At 39.0% G+C, this 21,782-nt stretch overlaps 1 protein-coding gene across 5 annotated transcripts in view; it reads left to right on the top strand.

Annotated features, from left to right (window-relative positions):
* Positions 1-21,782, top strand: part of LOC118700124 (low-density lipoprotein receptor class A domain-containing protein 4) — a 284,193-nt gene that overhangs the window by 119,116 nt on the left and 143,295 nt on the right. For all 5 annotated transcript variants that reach the window (XM_054514103.1, XM_054514102.1, XM_054514105.1 and 2 more), the window contains one exon: positions 16,294-16,434. In XM_054514103.1, coding sequence (XP_054370078.1) covers positions 16,294-16,434 — 141 coding nt within the window. The remainder of the gene's footprint in view (positions 1-16,293; positions 16,435-21,782) is intronic.

Genomic DNA, 21,782 nt, shown 5'->3' with positions numbered 1-21,782 from the left:
AGCAAGCTAAATCTAAGGTGCTAAGTGCAGATAGATTGAGGACTTCTAAGAAACTTAAAATTTGCCTTTCTGTGTAATTTTACATTTAATAATTTATGACATTGTCAAATAATATGCTAATATCAATGATAGGCTTTTCATCAATTTTTAAAATGTTTGATTTTCACACTGAATGGAGTGGAGGCAGTTCCTCTATGACATTTGTATATAATGTGCATTATATCTGTCATGGCAAAAAAACAGCTATGGCAATTCCACAGCTCACAAAATCTTCTGACTTCCACCTTTTCATTATATTTGGCACTGATTTGTGTGCATGTGGTTCCTTAAAAAAACAGTTGTGAATATTTTAAACATTGAATTAGTTTTAATTCTGAAGGACCAGTGTCTGTTGGCTGCCTGTAGTAAGAAAGCTCATACATGAAGCTCACTTTCAGAAGCTAACTGGCATTGCCAGCAAAACTATGACCTTATCAATATTAGATTAGACTGAAAACTTGTGTATTATAAGGGTATTTTCTGCATGGCAGGAGAAAGTAGGAAATCACTGGATGCAAGATGGAGGGGAAGCTGACACACAAATAAGGCTGTCTCCTTTTGCCCTGCAGGTAATGTAGCATGCATCAGGACTTTGCTTACTGCACAAGGTGTTCTCCTTCAGTACTAAATCTGCCAGCTTAGTAAATCCCAACATGCTTAATTATCCTGTTCATTTTTCTGGAATAGGAGAACTGGGAGAAGCACCTGGATCTGTCATGTGCTGCAAGTACATCTGCACAACTGTGACTGCTGCTGCAGAGGAGACTCCTTTCCATCAGCATTGGGCATTCCTTGTTCACTGGAGTTGGGGGTATCAGTAGGGTGTAGGGCTGCATGCAGTCACAGAAAAGCATGGTCCCTGTTTTGTGGTGTAGTCCTATATCCTGTTGAAATTCCTGTTATAATCCTATAGCTGTCCAGTTGAAATTGGGCTCTTGAGAGAAAAAGGTGAGAAATTTTATCATGACTGAGTTTGTGACTGAAGACACAGTGTCAAAGGGAAGTGAACTTGGGCCCTTGACCCATGGTACTAATGGCTGAACTGGCAATAAAATAAAATGGCTGTTCAGATTTTAGTAGCAGTTAAGACAAGAATTACTGGTCTCTGCTCATCTGTAGTTCTTCTTAAAATTATCCTTCCCTAAGATACTGGGGAGTGGAATAATAAACCAAGGCAAGGAATAAAACAAAGGCAGTCTATAGCTGGAATCAATTGTCCACTAACTGTGCTTTTATTTTTATTCCTCTTCAAAACCTTTTTCAGGTTCAGCAGAAATCTCTGAGCAGTTCTTTCAAACCTTCACACCTTTCTCATAAATTAATAATTTAACATTGCAATAATGTTTTATGTTCTGAACTGTCCCAGATCTATCATGATATGATGGCTGTCTCAGACAGGCCCAATTTCATGGCCTCCAGGGTGGAGAGGTGACGGGGTCATGGACAATTGACACAGACTGTGATGCACAGTGTTTTAGACAGAGCTCATGGCAGCTTTCCATCCTTAGGATGCCTCATATACCCTGCTAGTATTCATGTCCTTCATACAGAGAGAAAGCATTTTCATATTTCTGACTACTTCAATTTGAAATATTTAGGGGAAATGTCATCAGGGAAAAAGACATCATTGTATATTGGTGCAAGAAATTTCTAATAATTCTTCATCATTGAAATCTTTGTAGTCTTGTAGGGAAGTTCTGCTTTATTGTTGCCTTCACTGAGAACAGAGATTAGATCCTGGGAAGTAAGAATATGGATTAGTCTTCTAAGAGTATATTGCTCCGGGTTTCTTCTTCAGGTGTTGTATCTACCTCAGGAAATGAAAGATAAACAAGGTAAAGCTCCACTGACCACTGCAGCAGTGCTAGTTATGTACTGATTTAATTGTTTAATCTGTAGCTGGCTGAAAAGAGATGCTGGAAACTATGTCTGAACAACAAAAAAAGTGGCTTGTCATGCAAGATGGGACGTAAAACTGTTTTGGTTTACTTTGTCTTTAGAGATAAATGTTTGGGTTAAATGGAAGTGAGCAAGAGCATTGTATCTCATCTTATAGCTGTCTGGGTGGCCCAACTGAAACAGTTTCCATTGAGAAAATCTGTGCAGATAACAGATGTTTATTAATAATTGATGAGATAAAAAAATAATGGAACTAGAAAATTATTAAAATTATTAAAAAATAGAGATTCTCGTTTATACTGAGACACATGGTAATGTTGTTCAGTTTGCCTCAATACTTTCCTTCTTACTGTCATCATGAGCTTTACATGTCTACATAATTTAACAGCAGCAGTAGTGGCATCATCATCATCATTATTATTATTGCTGTTATTGTTATTACTATTATTACAGCTCTAGGTATGCTGGGAAGATCCAAGCAGCTTGCCCAGTGTCATATAGACTGTGGGAAAACTGCAGCTAAGAAAAGAATCGTAACATTTTTGTTTCAAGATCTTACAAAATCTTCTGTGACTTTACTGGAAGAAAAATTTCTAGAACTATTATTTAAGACAGCATCATAGTTTTCTCCCTGGATCTTTTGGTACACAGTGTTATGCATTCCCTTCCTGCTGCTCCATGTTCTTTGCAGGACTTGAGTCTTGCATGCTTTGCAAATGTAATAGTGCAGTACTGCAGGCAGCTCCCTTGTGCAGCAGCCAGCAAATCTCCTTTCTCCCGAATATCAAATGAAAATAATTCAGACCAGTCTTCTTGTTTGGCCTGCTGGTTTTGTATGCAGACATCAAGTATTAAAACGGAAGCTGGGAAATTGTAGCACAGTCTGGCAGGACTATTCCATGTGTTTTTGGAATTTGCTTTTGCAACCTGTGTTGCCTAATCACATCATAGGTTATATAATATGTTGTTGATACATGGATTCAAAATCAGTTGATACTGTGTTTAAAATAAAAAATGCATTTCCTATTGACTCATGGAAATTTCCATACAAAGCAAGCCAGTGCTTTTTTAAGATGGTTCTGCAGTGAGATTTTGAGCTCTATGTTGTCCTTGCATTTAAGAAGTATGAAATAATTCACAGGCTGAGTACTTTGTGAAGGAAATCCCCAGGTCAATACATTTTAGGCCAGATTTTGCTTCAAACCTTGGCCTCCAATGCTTTGTGTTTGCTGTTAGATATATTCATGTGAAACTACATGTCTCTTTATATAATGGTACATGAAAGGTGAACTTTGTAAGGAAAGAATACAAAAAGATTGGATTTTTTTGTTCTTTGATTTTAATTCTTTGCAAGGTACTTGCCTATATGTTGTGAAAAAGGAAATTATTTTATAAGAAAATAACACTGATAAGATTCTTTTTAAAATCAGGTTATTCTTTCCTTGTTTCGCTGTTGATACGTGGCTTGAGAGAGAAAAAATATTTAGAAGACACTTGGAGAAATCTTTATGCAAAAGACAAGATGTAGGCTGCTGATTGCTAGGCATGTGATATAAATAAGCTTTAAGTGAAATAAATATGTGAAGCCCCATTAAAGTTGAAGATATTATCTAGAGAGTTTTAAAGTGATTTAAGGAGTAATCCTCTCTCATCTCTAGGTACTTGTAATATGAGAGAATGAAATACTTAATGTTCTAAAAAAATAAGAAGGGGCAAAACATTCCTCTCTCTTTTTTTAGTCTTCCTTTTCCACGTTCCTATATCTCTCTCTATATATTCACAGTATCTTTCCACAATCTTAACATATATAGGTCACCTTTAGTGTCAAAGAAAATAGCGAGCAAGTTATTTAAAATACACGTTTAGGAGTGGAATTCAGTGAAGTGAGTTCTCATTAAAATACATGTGATTAGCCCCCAAAATGTCAAAATGAGACAGACCTACCAAACATCAGAACATTATTAGAAAGGTGCCTAGCCTTCCATACCCACTGCCCATTTCTTTGATGCTTAATATGTGAATTCCTTCCATCATTGATGTCATCAAATAGAATTAATTTTTACCCAATTTTTGTCTGATGGACTATGCTTCTAAAAAGCTGTAATCCGGTGATTCTCTGAAGGATCCTAATGTTCTATTTGGAAATCTGAAATAGAGTGAATTCTTTTCTTCAGCTATTCCTTTGTGAGTGTCTCTCAAATACCTGCCATTTAGGATGTTTGCCCTAACTTTGTTAATTAAGGTTTCCAAAGAACAGCACTCTACAGCTGTATTCCCAAAAAATTGCCATAGAAATCAAAGACTGCAACCTGAGGAATAGCACTGAGGAGCAGTGTTCCTCAAAGCAAACTGAGTCCATCTCAGCTAACAGCAGCTCTGCCAAAATTTTGCCATTCAAGAAGAGTAATCAGATACTCTGCTGTGTGACATCATGTGAATGTTAGTGTTTTACTCACAAGAGAATGTAATTTTTCTTTTATTAATGGTCTGCTTAATATGTCTTGCTTGCAGAATAAGATTGTTTCATTCCGTATTTTAAGCTTTGACAAAAATAACACTGGGTGTGTGAGGTCATATTTGGAACTCTAGAAAGCATGTTTAAACCCAAACCATATTCTTCTCTCAAATGTTCTACCATGTCAACTATGAGTTTAACAACAGCAAAATGCTCTGAAGACTGTAAGTTATTACTCTTTTATGTGCATATCTGTTACAAACATGCTCATCTTTTTTAAATAGTTTATCCCATTTTGAAGGCTTAGATGACTGCATGCCATATACCAATAAGTATTAAAGTGCTGTTTGCTATTTAAAATAGGTGAACTTCACAAAATCCCCTAACACATAGGTCATTTAAGGAAATTTTTCTTACATTTTTTATAATGCTAATCCATTATGAAAGGGACTTCCTACCCTTTTAAATGACCTTTTATCAGGGTGTGTTGTCCTGCCATCACTGCTTCTGTCTTTTAGGCAGTAGAACACATTTAAATATTTTACTGTCAACTCAAAGACAGTTACTTCATGAAGTATAAAAAGATGTATTTCACTATTATTTCCCCACTGTTGTTAATTGCAACTTTTCTAGGTAATTCCTAATCCACTGTAACACAAAATACAAAGGGTTTGTTGAAGCTTTTGCTGAAGTACTTTAGGTGAATGTTTTTGTTTAATACTGTGTAGAGCAGATGATATTTGCACGCTAGAAGCCACATCTCAGCTCAGATTTTAAAAACAACAGATTAGATGCACAAACATTAGAATGTGCTAATGTGTTCACAGTGTTTATTTAATTGTAGCCTTTTTTATGTCTCAGTAAGTATCTGAGAACTGGACTAGGAAAAAATCAGGGACCCTTATATTACACTGCTGTAGAATTTCACTCACCTTTGAATGTGATTTCCAAAGATTCGTGTTCTAGATTGTTTTTTACCTAGTACTGGTAGCTGTTGGACTTCTTTTTTCTTTCTTTAAGATCATTCTTTTTATATTCATTTATCTGAAAGCAGTGCTTGCAGATTATAAAATATTCTTAATCTGCATACTGGATTTAAGACTGGGCTCTTCTCTGGACAAGTAATTTTTGTATATTAGTGTAACATTCAATAATAAGACATGTTATGTTTTAAAGAAATACCTCCTAGTGCCAAGGAAAATGAATCCATTTAGATGGTGTTTCTTAGTGTCTCAATAATTTTTTAAGCATAAGGACCTTAAATTAGAGGGTTATTAGGAAGCTCTAACAAATACTTTGTTCCTTTGTCATTGCTAGAAAATGATCAGTGTGGTATTAACTGCATTTTTGCTTTACTATGAGCTTCTTATTTGAAGTATTCTGAAGAGGGAACAGTGCTATGAAGCTGACCTCAGTTCAATTATCCTGACTTACAAAAACACAGAAAATTATCATCATCTTTGAACAGATTATAATAATGAGCTGGTACAATAATACAAACTACCTTGCCTAGAGTTAAAACACAGTGAGTTGCTCTTGAGTTTCCAGTGCTCTGGCTGTTTATGCTCCTTCGTGGCTGGGAGGTTCTCTGTGTTCAGCACATCGTTTGTACAATTTTTAACATGCTTTAACTTGTCATCGATACACTGATAGCTTGCGCTGTAACCGGAGATTTATCCTGGGCCCCTCTCTTGTCCCCACCCAAAAAATTCTGTGGGGCTTCTGACAGATATACAGTGGCAGATTTAAATTAGATGTCTGAAATGGTTATTGCTATTGGCTGTCTGCACTGCCTCTCTGACAGACGTTGCTGTCTCAAGGCTGGCATGACTGATCTGCATGTCAACCACAGCACTTTCCAGTCCAGCTTATTAAGATAAACCACAGACAGAAATCATGTCCAGAACAGCCAGAGGCGTGAGGTAATGTGTCAGAGTTTTGGAGTGTGGTTTGTAGATCAAGTCCTACTTGGATCTCAGAATGCAAAGCACATTTTGTCAGAAAAGCCAGTTTCAACCATCAGTGGTACCCCAAGCCCAGGTCACAGCTGGATATGTGCCTGGCAGGTGGGCACTGCTCAGGTGTATTGGTTCAGTGCATACCAGGTGTCCACCAGACTGAGCTTTTTTTGCAAAACTGTGTTTAGGAAGGGACAAGCATGGTTAACTTCTCAAAGCCAGCTCGGTCAAGAGGGTGCCAGGCTGTGTGGCTTCACCCAAACCAGATGTGTAGGTGTGAAGACAAAGCCCTTACTGTCACACCTGGACACCCAGGCACCATCAGTCCTCCCTGGGTGACCCACTCTAGTCTTTTCCTCCTCACCATGCCAAGACTTAGTTTGGGTCAGGTGGTCCCCCTGACTCAAGCAGACATGTCAGAAGCCTCCTTAGTTTCTCTGTCTCTTTCCAGAGGAGTGGCTGCAGGTGGGTGTGAACTGCAGCTGATGTTGGAGGAAGGCTGTGCCATGTCCCCCCCAGCTGTCACTGGGCAGCAGTGCCAGCAAAAAGCCCTCAGTTATGGGGACACGGTGCTCCAGCTTGTTTTTGTTTTTGTTGGTTATCACATGCAGTGTAGTCGTGGCCCGAGCTTGTGAACTCGAGCCTCTGTTTATATTCAAGTTTTGCATTGTGTTAGGCTTGGGTCTACTTATTAGGTACTTTTTCACTTCAACATTCAGTGTATCTGCAAAGTTGAGTACAGATTAGGGAAGGGAAGTAATCTGCTGTGCTTTTCTCTGCTGTGAAGTTACCCAAGACAATGCATGGTGCAAGGAGAGACTCAGCACCATCCAGCATCATGCGTTCACAGCCTGAAATGCACTGTCCTAAACACACTGTCTATTTTTAAGTGATACTGTTGCAACAACAGAAAGATCTAAGTGGTAGAGATTTCTTTGCAATGCCTGTATAAGTGTTTTCTGCGCAGTCTGCTTTGTAAGCACTTTGGCCATGGAAATAGTTAAATAATCTTGGTTAAATACCTGCATGCTGGTCAAAAATGTTGCTGATGCTTAAATAAAATCTCATAATTTTAGTTTGAAATAATCTTTATTAAAACTATGCTGCACAGGTTGCTAAATGAGGCATTCTCAAAGCATAAAATGCTGGCTCTCTGTTGACATTTCTTCTTTGTGTCTGTCTCATGCCCTTGATGTTGGGAGCACTTGGGGAGGAAAGAGGAGCACCTGGTGGTTGTAGTAATGGCTGAACTTGGCTGTACCTGGAAGTGAAGTGGAAATCTTGTGTCAAAGTGAGGGGGAGCAGAGCTCACCTCCCTTCCCCACTGCAGCACATCTGCCTCTTCCCCTGCTGTCCCAGTATGGCTTGGGCTGTTGCTCTGCCAGTGGTACTGCTGGAGCCTCACAGTGTCTGCACCTTTGAGTTATTTGGGAGTGCTGCCAGAGACTCCCCTGATGCCCTGATGCAGACAATAAGAAGATAACTGCTTTTTCTTTTTTTTTTTTTTTTTTTTTTTTGTTTTGTTTTTGGTTTTTTTTTTGTGTGTGTGTTTTTTTTTTTTGTTTTGTTTTTTTTTTAACAGTTTTTATTTCTGTAAAAGCAGAAGAGAATTTCTTGGGGCATAGAAGAGGCACTTCTGTAGGCTAGGGGTATTCTTCCAGCTCAGCATCACAGACCTGCTACATGCAGTGAACATGGGAGGGATTCTCCAAGGTATTTATAGTGGAAAATATTAGGGAAATCAAATGAATACCAGCTCCACTGTATGGAAATGCATATATGTGGGAGTCTGTATACATTTGCACTATAGTACATACCTGAAAGGAAGTGTTCATGGCAATTGGTAAAAAGGAAGATTAAAGACAGGTAGAAAGGATTTATTTTGTTTATTTTCTTTAAAAGACTTAGCCAAGAAACTGTGGACTTCTGGGAAAAATACTAAGGTGAATAGAATGTGTGACTCATTTTTTAGATAGAGATGAATAAAGAGGGAAGAGTTTAGTAAGAATTGATACAAGACAGTACTAGTTTGTAAAAAACTTTGTCCATGCTGTATGGTGCAAACCACTGAGAGCAATCAATTTCCCTTTAATCTAGGTATTATTTTGTTAATATTTTTGTCTGAACCCTGAGGCACAGTGAACTGAGTTAGACACTTCTTAGATAATTGGACTTTAGTTAAAATTGCTTTTAAAATACAAAATCTAACAGTGACAAGATATTTACTGCAGGAACATGCAAATCTTTGCAGGTGTGGATCAGAGAACATGATCCAGGTGATAACAGATTTCTCATTACTCACATTATTGTGCATTGCACAATTCAAATGCCACTGAGAAATGAAAGAAGAATGCTGTTGTCCATGGAAATCTGGAACTCCTCTTACAGTGGAAACTCCATAACTGTCCTGCATCTTGACACACAGTAAATGCATCAAATTCTCTTAGATTTTCTGCACATTTTGCTCAGGAAGACCTATGAAAAAAAAAAAAAAAGTCGTCAGTATTAGGTTGATTTCTGTCATCAGTATTAGGTTGATTACTGAAACACAGTATAATCTTGCCTGCATTTTGCATTGCTTTTGTGAAGAATCCAGTTCTCGGGTCTGTTCTCAGACCCCTCCTGGATTCAGTACCATTACACCATTTCTGATGAGAATGGTATTTGTTCTGTACTTCAGTACCTCCTAGGAGAGCTAACTTAAAACAGTTCCTGCCCTACAGGGGTCACAGTCTTAATGTGACCTAATTTAACAACAAAATACATAAGGACAACACTTTTCCCCACCAATCAAACCATATTCCCCAACCCCAAATAATCATTGGATGTTGCAGTAACTGTTGTGTGTCTTCATCTGGGCCTGGTTTTAGTCAAAACTCCACAAGGCATCTGTGAAGGGACATGGTTTAGTCTGTATTTCTGTGGATTCGGAGTTTATGAAGTTGCCTGATAAAATGGTCTTGTCTTGAGCTGTTTGTCAAGCAAACAGTATTCCAAAGGAAAAGCAACAAACTGCTTCAGTAATGTGATTTTTTTATTTTATATTCCTCTACATATGCGGTACTCTACAAACCTAGTAAGTGGCACTGCTTGTGATCATTAAAGATTTCTTAAGATGAACACCAACTAAGATAATTTTAAAATATTTACCATAATTCAAGAATTCTTTGAATTATGATTAAGGAGGATGAGATGTTAAGAAAATCTCATTTGCATATACCCTTCTTACCTGCACTTGCCCATGATAATGACATTTTGCTTGACAAAAATTATAAGGTACATGCTTAATGTATCTTTAATCGTCTCCTCATGTAATTTCTCAACTGAAAATGAGAGTGTCATTAGTTGAGTCACTGGTGCTCCTTCCCCCCTTCCCCATACTTGACTTGGAAAACTTTGCTGGTGCATATAGAGGAGTACAGGCAGCTCCTGTGGGGTCTGTCAGGGCAGACACGAGGCCTTCCCATGGCTTCTGGAAACCCATCCCTCCTCACAGGTCATTTCTTCCCATCAGGTGGAGTGAGTCTCTGCCGTGGTGCCATGTCCTTCTGTCTGGGGGCTCTGACCCAAGTGGAGCCTTGGGGCAGTGTCCAGACTGTCACTTGCTGGAGCTGTTGGCACTTGTCCCAGTCCCTGTGCTGGGGAGTGCCAGGCACACGCTGCTGGAAGGATGTTTCTGCAGAAGCTGTGTGGCTGGAGAGGGTGTCAGGGGGCTTTAGTGGGGATGTAAAGGATCTTCACATGAATGAGGAGAAGGAGACACAGTTCTTGACTTCTGTTGAGAAGTCCTGGCATTTCAGTTCTCTGTGGGCATAAGCAGGCAAAACACTGCCAGTCCAGGAAAAGCAAGTGGGTAGAAGGGCAGAAAATGGAACTCCTTAGTTATACTGCCTTGCTGTTTTATGGGAAGGTAAGTGATAAATAGAACAAATCATTTATGAGGGTGGCAATAGAAGAGCCTATCCTTTTTTGGCTTTTCTCTATGCTGCCAGAACTGGCAATTTGTGTGAGCTTGACAGTCTTTGAGATCACCTTGGAGAGGCTTTGTCCATTAGTGATGAGTGCTGTGATGGGAACTGCTGTCTCATTCCTGAGGGGATGTGCTTAGGGCTGCTGCTGGTCCCCAAGGTGAAGCTGTGGAGAATTGCTGTGTGGACAGAATGGTGGCTCAGTGACAGTGAGTCTCCTGAATTTAGTTTCCAGTGTTGATAAAAACTCTTCTCTTAACGCCCCCATGGCCCCCAGGATGAGATTTTTCTCTTTATTTTCACACCAGAGACAGGTATATACTGTGAAGAAAGATCACAGGCAAAAACTAACCTCACTGACCAATCTCAAAATAAAGGAGCTCTTTTGGTTACCCCCACGATGTCTGGGGTAATTTTATTCAGGCTATTAATTAAGGTGAGCTTTGTGAAAAGTCCTAATGCCCTGAACTGGTGAACTGAGCAGTGGATTTCGCTACCTGTGTGCAAGAATATTGTGCTTGCTTCCTTTAGCTACTGACATAAATAGTAACTCATTACAGGGCATAGCTCCAGGCTTTGCCTTAAGAAGTAGATGAAAAGATAATTGCTGGATAAGCAAGTGAGCATGGGGGACTGTAAGAGCAAATGAGACTGGTTGTGAACCAGTAACAATCTTCTTTCAATCAGCCTGGTTTTAAGGCTGTAATCTCCCCTGGGCAGAGGAGGTCCCTGTCCCCACGTGGCGCAGCTCTGGGAGCAGCCTCACTCCTTGGTCCTGCGTGAGGCCGTGGGTGCTGAGGACAGGCCTCTGGCTGTGGCTTACAGCTCTGCTCCTTACGCTGCATAAGCTGATCCTCTTTCATTCCTGTTGGTGTTCTGCTTGGCATTCTTTTTGTGAAGTGCTTTTTTGTTTTGTACAGACCTATTTATCCCTCCCTTCCCTGCACCAGTGGAGGTTTATTAGATTGCATGGCAGCCTGCCATCTTCCTTATTAACCAAGCTTTTTCCCAAATAAACATGCTCCTTGTGTGCATGTCTCCTATTTATGATTTACTTCCCATTATAAAGCTACAATCTACAATATTAAAAATAATACACAGACAGATGTTTGTGAGAGGCTGAACAGGGTTTTATTGTACTGACTCTGGTATTTGTGGTTTATATTTCTTTAATCTCTAGTGAAGTGTGGTTCCTCCTGTCCTCCCCATTTTACTGCTTCTGCCTCTTATTAGCCTTATAATAGGTGATGGTGCCCTTTAAACACATTTTCTTTCAGGCTCTTACATGCTGCAATATGAGCAGGAGTATGAGGAAGTATGATGATGTTCTTAAAATGGTGTCTTTATATGAGAAATTAGAAATTAGGCCTTTATTCTGCAGATCTAGGTCCACCCACCTGGAGGCAAAGAGATCCTTACCTTCCATTTCCATGACTTCAGTAGGGTATTTGATCACCCTCTGCTGGCTGAGCTGCCCGGGCAGCTGCCAGTCTGCTGGATTTTGGGAGAGTGCCTTTCAGCTCCGGTGGAGTCCCAGCCATCACTTGGGATTTCACTTTGTGCGTCTGAAGCGTGTTACTACAGTTTGGTCACAACAGTTTGGAGTCACTGGCTGCATGTAGAGTTCTTTATTTTTGATTCGAATGGATGGAAGAGAATTCTGCCCCTGGGTCAGATAATCATCTCAGACCCGTTAAATAAGCAGCTGTGACATGCATCATAACAGTGGCCTAAACCACCATATTTTTTCAATATGACACTTCGTTGCTTTTTTTTCCTTGGCCCGTGGTTGGGCTTACATTAGAAAAACAAACAGCACTTAGCTATAATTAAAAATGCCCTGCGGTAAGTGGGATGACAAAACAATGGGAATGCTGTTCATATGGATGAAGTCAAGTGTAAATGAAGTCTAAAAGAATTAAGTTGAATGCAAGGATAAAATTATCTTGTTGGTTAGGCACAGAAAGTATAAAATAAGCCTACCCAATAAATCAGATCTTGCATTTCACAGTAAAAAATCTGATCAGGGTAATTTTTTTGTATCATGAGGCAAATCCATATTTTGCTGTAGCAACAGAAACATAACCTTCAATTAACTATTTGAAACTATTTAAAATGCAGTAGTATATTGGTAATTGTAGAGAGTTTTATGCATTCAGGCATCTACCTTGAACATGTGTGCAATATATGTATTTATACTACTTGCATTCAGTTTCTAAAAATAGGAAATGTTCATAATAGTATCCTTAGAATTCTTTTTTTTCAAGATAGTCAAGTTCTACCTGTACGTTTATTAAAATTTTATATTGAAGAACCACTGTATCATATAGTTTTTTTTTTCTTAAAGTATGCTCCAGACATAATTATGAACATAGTAAGACATAATTATAAGAAGGGTTGATATTTTCAACCTCCAGTAGCTGTCGTCTTGCTTCAGGTTTAGCTGTAGTCAGAGCCTTGCTGACCAACTGACTGATGTTTCACTAATTGCCACTTGAAAATGAAAAGGGAAATTGTCTAGCTTTGAAACATTATTCATGAAAGAAGGATCATGCTGGCATGTTGTCAGAACAGGATCTTTCCCCCCTGTCTTGTCTAGACAGGCCAAGTACAAGACTTTGTACTGAAAAGGTCTCTCTGGTGTGTCATTAGGCATAGTGGTTTAGTCTGGACTAGTCTGGATTACCTGGTCGGAGTGTTTTGAGGTCACTTCTTGTATTTTGGTACAGACCTCTGCAGGTTTATTTCAGTTTGAAAATACTCTAATATTTGTTTTCTGCTACCTCCCTCAATCTGACTTTGACCCATTTTGCTTTACAAGGAAGGGTTCTTCTCTGGTTTTAGTAAAAGCACTGCTTAAATGCATTCACTAGGCAAACTAATTTAAGGTACTGAAATTTTGTTCACAAGTTGCAAATACCAGATGCTAAGTATATTCTATGGTCAGAAGTATCTGTATTCTCATTGGATAATCTGTTTAATTAATTTATCCTATTCCTGCAATACATTTTTTCTTTGAATATTTCTTTTAAACTTCAACAGAATGTAATTATGCAGACGAAGTTTTGCAAATTTGTGTCCTCCATTAGATATTACATTTTGTTAGATTTAGGCGTTACTTTTGCAGATGTGTGAGTGAGAAAAAGAGGAAGCCCCATGGACATGCAGGCACTGCTCAGCACTAACCAAAACATGGTTGTGACATCAGTACTGTCCTACAACACTGTCCAACACTGATTGTTTGGATCACAAATCCAAATAGCCACCACAGGGTCCGTTGTAAAGAAGGTTAGCTCCATCCCAGCCAGGGCCAGTAGAAGATGAGTGCTTCCTTGCAAATAGATTTGGTAGGAGATAGAAGGCAACATGATTTTTGACAACATGCCTCATTTTCAAATCAACACAGAATTCCCTTGGTATTGTGAGCAATGTTCCAGTCAATGTGGGCACAACAAAAAGGGGACAAGAGGCCTCATGACACTTTTTTTTTAAATGCACCTTCCCAATGGCTATTTTCACATGTGTGAGGGAATGAGGAAGCATTCTTAATATTCTACAAGAAAAGTTGATTTAGTCTGCTTTTTGATCTAAATTTCAGTGTGGTCTGTTATCTATGACAGCCCCCTCACTTCACCTTAAATCACAAATCCTTTCTTCTGGTTAGTCCTCTTATGATAATGTTAGTTAAACCCCAGAACTTTTAAGACTTTAATATAGCTATGAAAAATGTAATGCTTCGTCTAGTCTTTTGTGTGAAAACTGTATAATCTGCTGGCAAACAGACACCTTGAGCTCTTTGCTTTAACTGCTTTTGACTTGACATCTTGCTTGAGCATTTCACATCAGCCATGGGGGGAAGCATGGAAAGCATTACGTTAGGACTCAACACAAAGGCACAGGAAAGCAGTAAAAGCTAGCCAAAGTAGCATGCCACATATTCTAACTGCAATATGGTGATTGTTTCTTTCTAATAGAAGCATTATGTTCTTTCCCACTCTAACTTAACCCGGTGTGATATTCTTCCTTCAAGATACCTGGGAAGTTTGAATCCTTTCAAGGCGACTCTTCTAACCTTCCAAGACAGCTTTTTTCATTTCTTGTTCCAGTTTCTTTATGAAATTGCAGAAATGAGTCCTAAAGCATTGTAATTATCAGATTGCTAATATTGAGCCTGTTTTTTTAAGTCAGAAGTAATTGTTAATGACCTCTTCAGTTCCACAGGTTTCAAAGGCTTACTTCATTTGGCTATGATTTTTTTTTATAGTCTGTACTCAGAAGGAATCTAAGCCCTTCAAAACCTCTTCAGTTCTTTGTTGTTGCAGAGAAGAACAGAGTAACAAACAGAAGAAAGTAATTTGTTTGTACAGTATTTTATTAATAGGTTAGGGACTGCAGGGTTGGACTGAAAAAAAGCTTAAATTTGAGGACCTCATTTAGGCAAAATACTTATTTTATAAGTACACTTCCACCAAGCAAAATAGATCTGTTTTTTCCCCTTCAGGAAATGCTTATTTTCCTTGCTTTTCATACCTTCTATTTATATTCCTAAGTAACATTTTATATGTTACACATATTTATGCATACAATTTTTTATTGCAGCAGGCTCTTGCTGGTATGTATACCAAAATATCATTAATACTCTTGAAAAGTGTTCAGAGTGAAGTCTGCAAATTGCTTTTATCTATAAAGCAAATGAAAAATGAGAATGAATTTGCTCCCTTTCTCAGTTTCTTTTTCCTCTCTTTGCTATTACCGTGCGTGCATTATGTAACAGACACGTGTGATTAAGTGTCACACCTCGGTAACTGATTTAGGGACCTTTTAGAATTGGAGGTCCTGTTGTCTCAGTTCAGACTAAGTTAAGATTAAAGCAAAGTCTTCTGCTGATGCTGTTGAAGATGAACAAATTCTGCCTCTTTGCTGGGAAGGACCAGAAATCATCTCTCTGAAGCAGAATCAGCCAACCCATACTGTAGTGTTAGGGAAGCCCAGGGTTCTGGGAATGGCATTCCTTTAATAAACTGCTTGTGAGAGTTTCTAATTCTGTCTGCTTTGCCTCTGTTTGTGAATGACAATCACCAGAATTTGTCAACATACTAGCAGTGTAATCATTAAATTTTAGTTTGTCTAGATATACTGTGTTCTCTGTTCTGTACAAGTATTTTACTTAGGAGCAATCCTAGTGAGAAAGCTTTTCATAATTGTGTGTATATTTTTGTGAATATTTCCTAATTACATCTCCTGTACTTGCTGTAAAGTGTACTTGGTCTCATAGGAATTGTTCTCATGACAGAATCATATTTAGGGGAAACTGTTCTCCTTTTTTTTTGTAAAAACAAAGTGTAAAAGCTACACTAATGCCATTTAGCATTCAGACATCTTATAGGCATTTTAGAAGTTTACTAACTTATAAAGAACACTAGCATGTGGGATTCTAATGTGCAGACACCAAGTACTTGACTGTAATTAGGTGGGAGACTGGCAAATTGGCTTTGGGAAGGTAGTTAAGGAATAATTGTCTGTGACTGAACAGGATTGTTCCTGGTTACAAACTATACTGTTGCCTTACAGCTGAGGCAAGATTTTTTTTTTAATGTGGGACAATTATTATTTTTATGAATAGTGCTGTCTTGCCCCAGATATGCAAGGTGCCACACAAACATATATGAGAACACAGTCTTTGTCCAAAGTGAACTATAATCAACATGAACTGCAAAAAATATTGCTTATTATTAAAAAAGGTGAATTTTCCCAAGTGGCAAATCTGGTTTACTTATGTTTTGATTCTGGTGATCAGAAATGCATCACATATATATTTGTACATGCAATGCTGTAAGGACAAAATTGTGTTGGTGTTGAAATGCCAGAGACCCACCCACCATTATAGCATCTACTTGAAAAAGATTGTCATTTTAGCACTGAAGAAGGGTAGGCATCAATTTTCTCACTTTTTTTTTTTTCTTTTGCCTTTCAGAGTGCAAATTCACCTGCGCCAGTGGTAAATGCCTGTATCTTGGTTCACTGATTTGTAACCAACAGAATGACTGTGGGGATAACAGTGATGAAGAGAACTGCCTGCTTGTAACAGAGCATCCACCTCCAGGCATCTTCAGCTGTGAGTATTGGCTCCTTGCGAGCATCCATGTATGTCAAATATGTCTGGCTACCTCAGAAATGACTCGTTTTGGAATCTTGATCTGCAGTATGATATCAAGGGAGTATGAGACAGAGAAAGTAAATAATATTTTTCTCAGAACTAGCAGGACTTGTGATGCACTTCCCCCAGGATTCTAAACATGTAAATTTTTAGTTATTCCAAGGGATTTTGTGCTACAGACATCGTGGTTATAATCATATGGATCATATGTGGCCTCTGAGAAAGCATAATTAAATATCTGTTTTCCAGGATTCTACAAAATATTCTATGCTCTGTCTGTGTAAAAGTCTTTATGTGCTATCAAGAAAATTATAATTTTCTAGAGTTCACAATTCCTATTAGTTTTATTGGTGCTGAGATCAGCATCATTTGGTAGGTTACTGACCTTTGATATATTTAAAATATCTTTAGTTGCTGTTCTTCAGTGCATAAATATTGCACACAGAGTTTATCACAGGAATTGCATTCTTAGTGCTTTGTCCTCAGTCATGTACATTGAAATCAAACTTTGCTTTTGCTTTTGTTTCTTGTGCAATAATTTATTTTTAAACTACAATTCAGCTTTCTGGATGGGTGATAAATTTTCCAATAAGGTTTCTTACACACAGGTACAATAAGAAGTATGTTATGTTACTTCTGCTTTCCAGACAGTTTTGTTCTGCCCATACTGACATCCCTCAGTATTCTATTTCACTTCTGATTGTGATTATATCTTAGGAATATCTGTTTTGTTGTGTTGTTATTAGTAATATTATATATAATTATGAGCAGCATGTATCTGTAATTTTTGTAATTAATGCATGGGGCTATAAGCAGGATAGAAGATGGAGTTCAGGTGTTGGATATCTGTCCTCCTGTACCCTCTAACCTCCAAGTGGACATGTTCCTAAATGCTCTACTCTAAATCATTTAAATCTTGTACTTTGTGTTACTTTGGTACCTCTGCAATGATTTCAGTGGCTTTGAAATAATAATGACCTATGTATTCTTTTAGGATATTTAATTTTATTTTTGTTTTGTTTGGTTTTGAGTGGAACTCTTTCCCAAGTCCCAGACAAGACATAGGCTTTGGTGATGCATCCAAATCAAAATGTCACATTTGCCCATAACGTTGGCTTTTGAGTTGTAAAAAAGTTACATTTTATTATTTATTCATGCAGAACTTGTAAGTGTATATGTAATGTTCAAATAGAGGAAATGTTTTTGACTGAGATACTGTACAGCTCTTCTCTTAAACCAAGCTAGCACAACTGTTTTTCCAAAAGTGGCCACAAAACCCGCAGTGGTAGCAGGTGGAGGGCAGGACTTTGGTGATGAAGAGCAGCTGTGGCATCGCAGGTGGTGGCCCTGCTCAGCTGCAGTGTGATGGTGGCATCCTGTGAGTTCCTAGGTGGAGCCTCTTAGGTGGAACTCCCAGACCCTTCTTCATCTGAGGTCTGACAACGAGGGCGCCGGTGGATTTGCAGTATCCCCCTGTGCTGGTGACAGTTGTGCAGTAATCAAGTATCATCTTGGCACCTTCTCCTCAAAAGCCCTTTGGACTCTATAAATGGTTACTTGCTTGACCTAGGATCTGCAAACTTCCTGGTCGTCCCTTAAGTCACATCTGTCCCCCCTGGTCTTGCTGTAGATCATGAAGACAGGCCTGCCTGGTTTGCTGGCGAGTTATCCCCCTAGCCTCCAGTGACATGAAGTTCATGCCAACCAAAGCAAACAAAATGTGTCTCTGAAAAACCTTCAGCAAAAGGTTCCCTACTGCTTTCCTGGGAATTGCAGTTGGTGTGTTTCATGATCCTGTCTCTGGAAAGTTGTGCAAGTTGGCAGCAGTTTTCTTACTTTTCAGTGGACTTGGAGAAAGACAGTCAGCTTTCTCCTCCAGTCAGCCTTTTACAGCTCTGAGGGCTGTTACCACCCATCCATGGGTGTTTAAAAATACCCCAACAAACCCCCAAGTTCATTCATATGAATTATGTTTCCTTAAATCTGTTAGAGTTGGTAATTTTCTATGACTGCTTCTAAAGTATGGTGTTCAACAGGCTTACTACTTGAGATCTCCCGAGTAGAGTCCAAGTGAAGAGGGGTAATTATATAAACAGTCTTATTATTAAGTCTTTCAAGAACCATATTTGCTAGTTTTGCAACATCATTGGAAATGAGGAGTTTGTAGAAGAAATACTGGATGCATTGCTAAGGAGGATTTGGAAATGTTTAGTTTTTTGCTCACCTGGTGGCAGATAGAGCAGTTCATTATTTGTTGCATTTGGGCATATTGACAGGGTCTGTACTGTTTTGTTGTAATAGGCACTGTGAGAAAAGTGCTGTTACATAAAGGGACTTTGGTTTTAAATATAAAAAAACAAACAAATCCCAGTGAAACAGGATCCTAATGGTGAAACAAAGAGAAAAAGAAGATCAAAGCCAGACAGAAAAATAATACAACCATAAACTGTTTTGAAATTATATTTACCATGTTCTGGCTATTAAACAGACTACTACATGGTAGAAATCAGTGCCAGTTGGTAATAGGAAACAAGATTATTATGGACACATCAGTTGTGTTGGTTTATTCCAGCTTTGAAAAAATGCTTTTAGAATACTTGCTGAAGTGAGGTCCCCAGGCCTTAGAGGGATGACATGTTGAATTAAGAAATGTGTGCATGCTTTTGCTCAATGATTTTAATGGGGATCCCTACCAGAGTACAACAGAGTGTATGCTCTTGAAATGTCCCAGCTGAGCAGGCTGCCTTTCAACACAGAAGTGCATACATTCATTGCTCTCTCATTAGTAACAAGACAGTAATACAGCTCAATAAGAAGAAAATTAGTATTAAAAAAAAAAAATCACTCGAGGAATGTTAAACCAGGTATTTCTTTCTGGTCAGTGTTACATATAAGCTCTGTTCTTGCATCTTGCTTTTGTGCAGTTCTTAAATGAGAAAGAAACTGTTGAAAGGAGCCACTTATTAGTTTGTGCTGGTTAACGTCCAAGCAGGGTATCCTGTTTCTCCCTGGGACTGCCCTTGTCTTACCTACAGCACGTTGTCGTCACTACAAGCAGCATGCCTTCCCCTCTGCTGTTTGCTCAAAGAATCCCTTTGTCGTGCTGTATTCAAACCTTCTGTTCTCCTGTGATGGAAAAAAAATCCAATGTCTAAATAAATAAATTTTCATATGAAAGTTCTGCTTTAGTTTATTTAAGCAGTATGTGCTGTGTTAGTGGTACCTCATATTTCCCAGCTGCTGAAGCATTTCTTATTTGTGTTCTTGCCAGCAGCCAAATCCAGAATGTCGTGTTGGAGCTTCTTGTTCAGTTTAGTGAAGTTGCATGGGTAATAGCATAGAAAGATTTTTTCTTTTTGTGGGTGACCTGCTCCCTGGATCTTGTGATTATAGGAGATGCTATCTTACTGTTAGAGGAGTTCACATCTCCCAGATCTGGTGCTCCTTTCTCCTTGCCATTCTTATATGGCTCCAGTGTGCTAGCTGTTAATTTAGTCTTTTAAATCATAGAATTGTTGGGGTTGGAAGGGACCCTAAAGATCATCCAGTTCCAACCCTCCTGCCATGGCAGGGACACCTTCTACTAGAACAGGTTGCTTTAAAACCCCATCTAACCTGACCTTGAAGACTCCTAAGGATGAGGCACTCACAGCTTCTCTGGGCAACCTTTTCCAGTGTCTTACCACTCTCACAGTACAGCATTTCTCCCTGCTACCTAATCTAAAACCTTCAGGCCATTCCCCCTTGTCCTATCACTACATGCCCTTGTAAAAATGTTGCTGCTGAACTCAATGTCTCACATGTGCAAAGGAAAACAAAAAGTGTATCTCTGAAGTCCTTTGGTTGTCTTAATTTTCCTTTGCTGACTTATAGGTAGGGCTGCCTTTTGCTGCTGCTGGGTGATTCCCTCTGTATAGCACAGAGAAATTGGAGGACAGCTGGGAAAATCCAAGGTGTGTTAGAGTTGGATTTTAGATGACACAAGCTGCAGTCCAGCGAGTTGATCAATATACATGCTAAGGCATTTAGGCTGAACATGTTAAGGTAACAGCTTGCTTGATTTGCACCAGGGTGCAGGTTTGGTGATGCATGTTGAAGCACACCTCCCCTCCTTCATGAGGACACCCAGTGCTGCTGCATCTCTCCCTGCAGCTCGCCTTGAGCAGAGCCCATTCAGCTTTCAGTAGGGCTACTTGTTTTTGTTTTCATCAGCTGTAAAGGCTTATTGATTGAGATAATGGAGATGACTGTTCTTTTAAGACTACTTGGAGGTCAAGGGTGTATTTAACAGCACAAAGCCATGATAGGAAAAATGAGGCAAAGAGTACGATTTTAAACATTGCAGACTTGGCCTTGGCAGCCGCTTGCCACTCCATGTGACCTGGAGAATTTGGACTCCAAAGAACTGAAACAATGTGCCTGCATCTAGAAGGACACAGTTCATTTGTTTGAGCATTTGCCTTTGTTTCACAACAAATGATCAGCCTGCCTTGCCCTGCTAAAAGTAAATTAGATTTTGAAATGGGAAGTGTAGTCTGTTGTCTGCAGACTGCAGTGTCCAAGTCATGTCTTATTGAGAAGGGTTGTGGTGGTGGAGATTTTAGGGTTTTGAATTGTTTGGTGAAAAACAGTGCAGGTAGTTGTCTTTGCTGTGATCTGTATGTGTTTGTGGGTATATCAAACACAAATATTGACATGCTTGAGAATTTACAGAAGAATAAAATAAGTGAGAACAAATCCTTCTTGTCATGTGCAAATTATGTCTACATCAAATTTCAAGTTGTCAGCATTGATGGAGGTGATGTGTCATGGCTGTTTTGGCATAGAAGAGTTTGCTGTAGGAGTTCATTTTCCTCTGCAAGGTAAAAAAACCCAAACAAATCAAATATATAGCTCTCCCTTTCACCACCCCCACCTACTGCTGTCAGCTCTGAGCTTTGTAGGGATCTGCAGGGGGTTGGAGAATGATTCTGTTTTAAAAACAAAAAGCTCAATCAAAGGAAAATATTTTGTTTAAAGAGACCTTTGGCATCCCCCTCCTGACTGTGACACCGAATTTGTGCAGATAAAAACAACTGCTTAGATTTACATTTTGATTGTGCTTCTGCTTTCATGTGTGCCGGGCTGTCCCACTTCAGGTGAAATTTATCCATTTCTTTAAATATTTAGCAGTCTAGCGTTGATGTTAATGAAAGTCTGGCACTGCTATTTTGAGCATTGCAACAATGATAGTAATTTTCAGTGTCAGATTACTGCTTCTCGGAGGAAAAGGGAGATGGGAGGAGGGAAGAGCAGGAAAAAAAAAA

Source organism: Molothrus ater, chromosome 1 (assembly GCF_012460135.2).
Source record: "Molothrus ater isolate BHLD 08-10-18 breed brown headed cowbird chromosome 1, BPBGC_Mater_1.1, whole genome shotgun sequence".
In the NCBI taxonomy this organism is placed as follows: domain Eukaryota; kingdom Metazoa; phylum Chordata; class Aves; order Passeriformes; family Icteridae; genus Molothrus; species Molothrus ater.
Note: the sequence above shows the minus strand (reverse complement) of the source record. Positions and strands in the feature narration are given on the sequence as shown.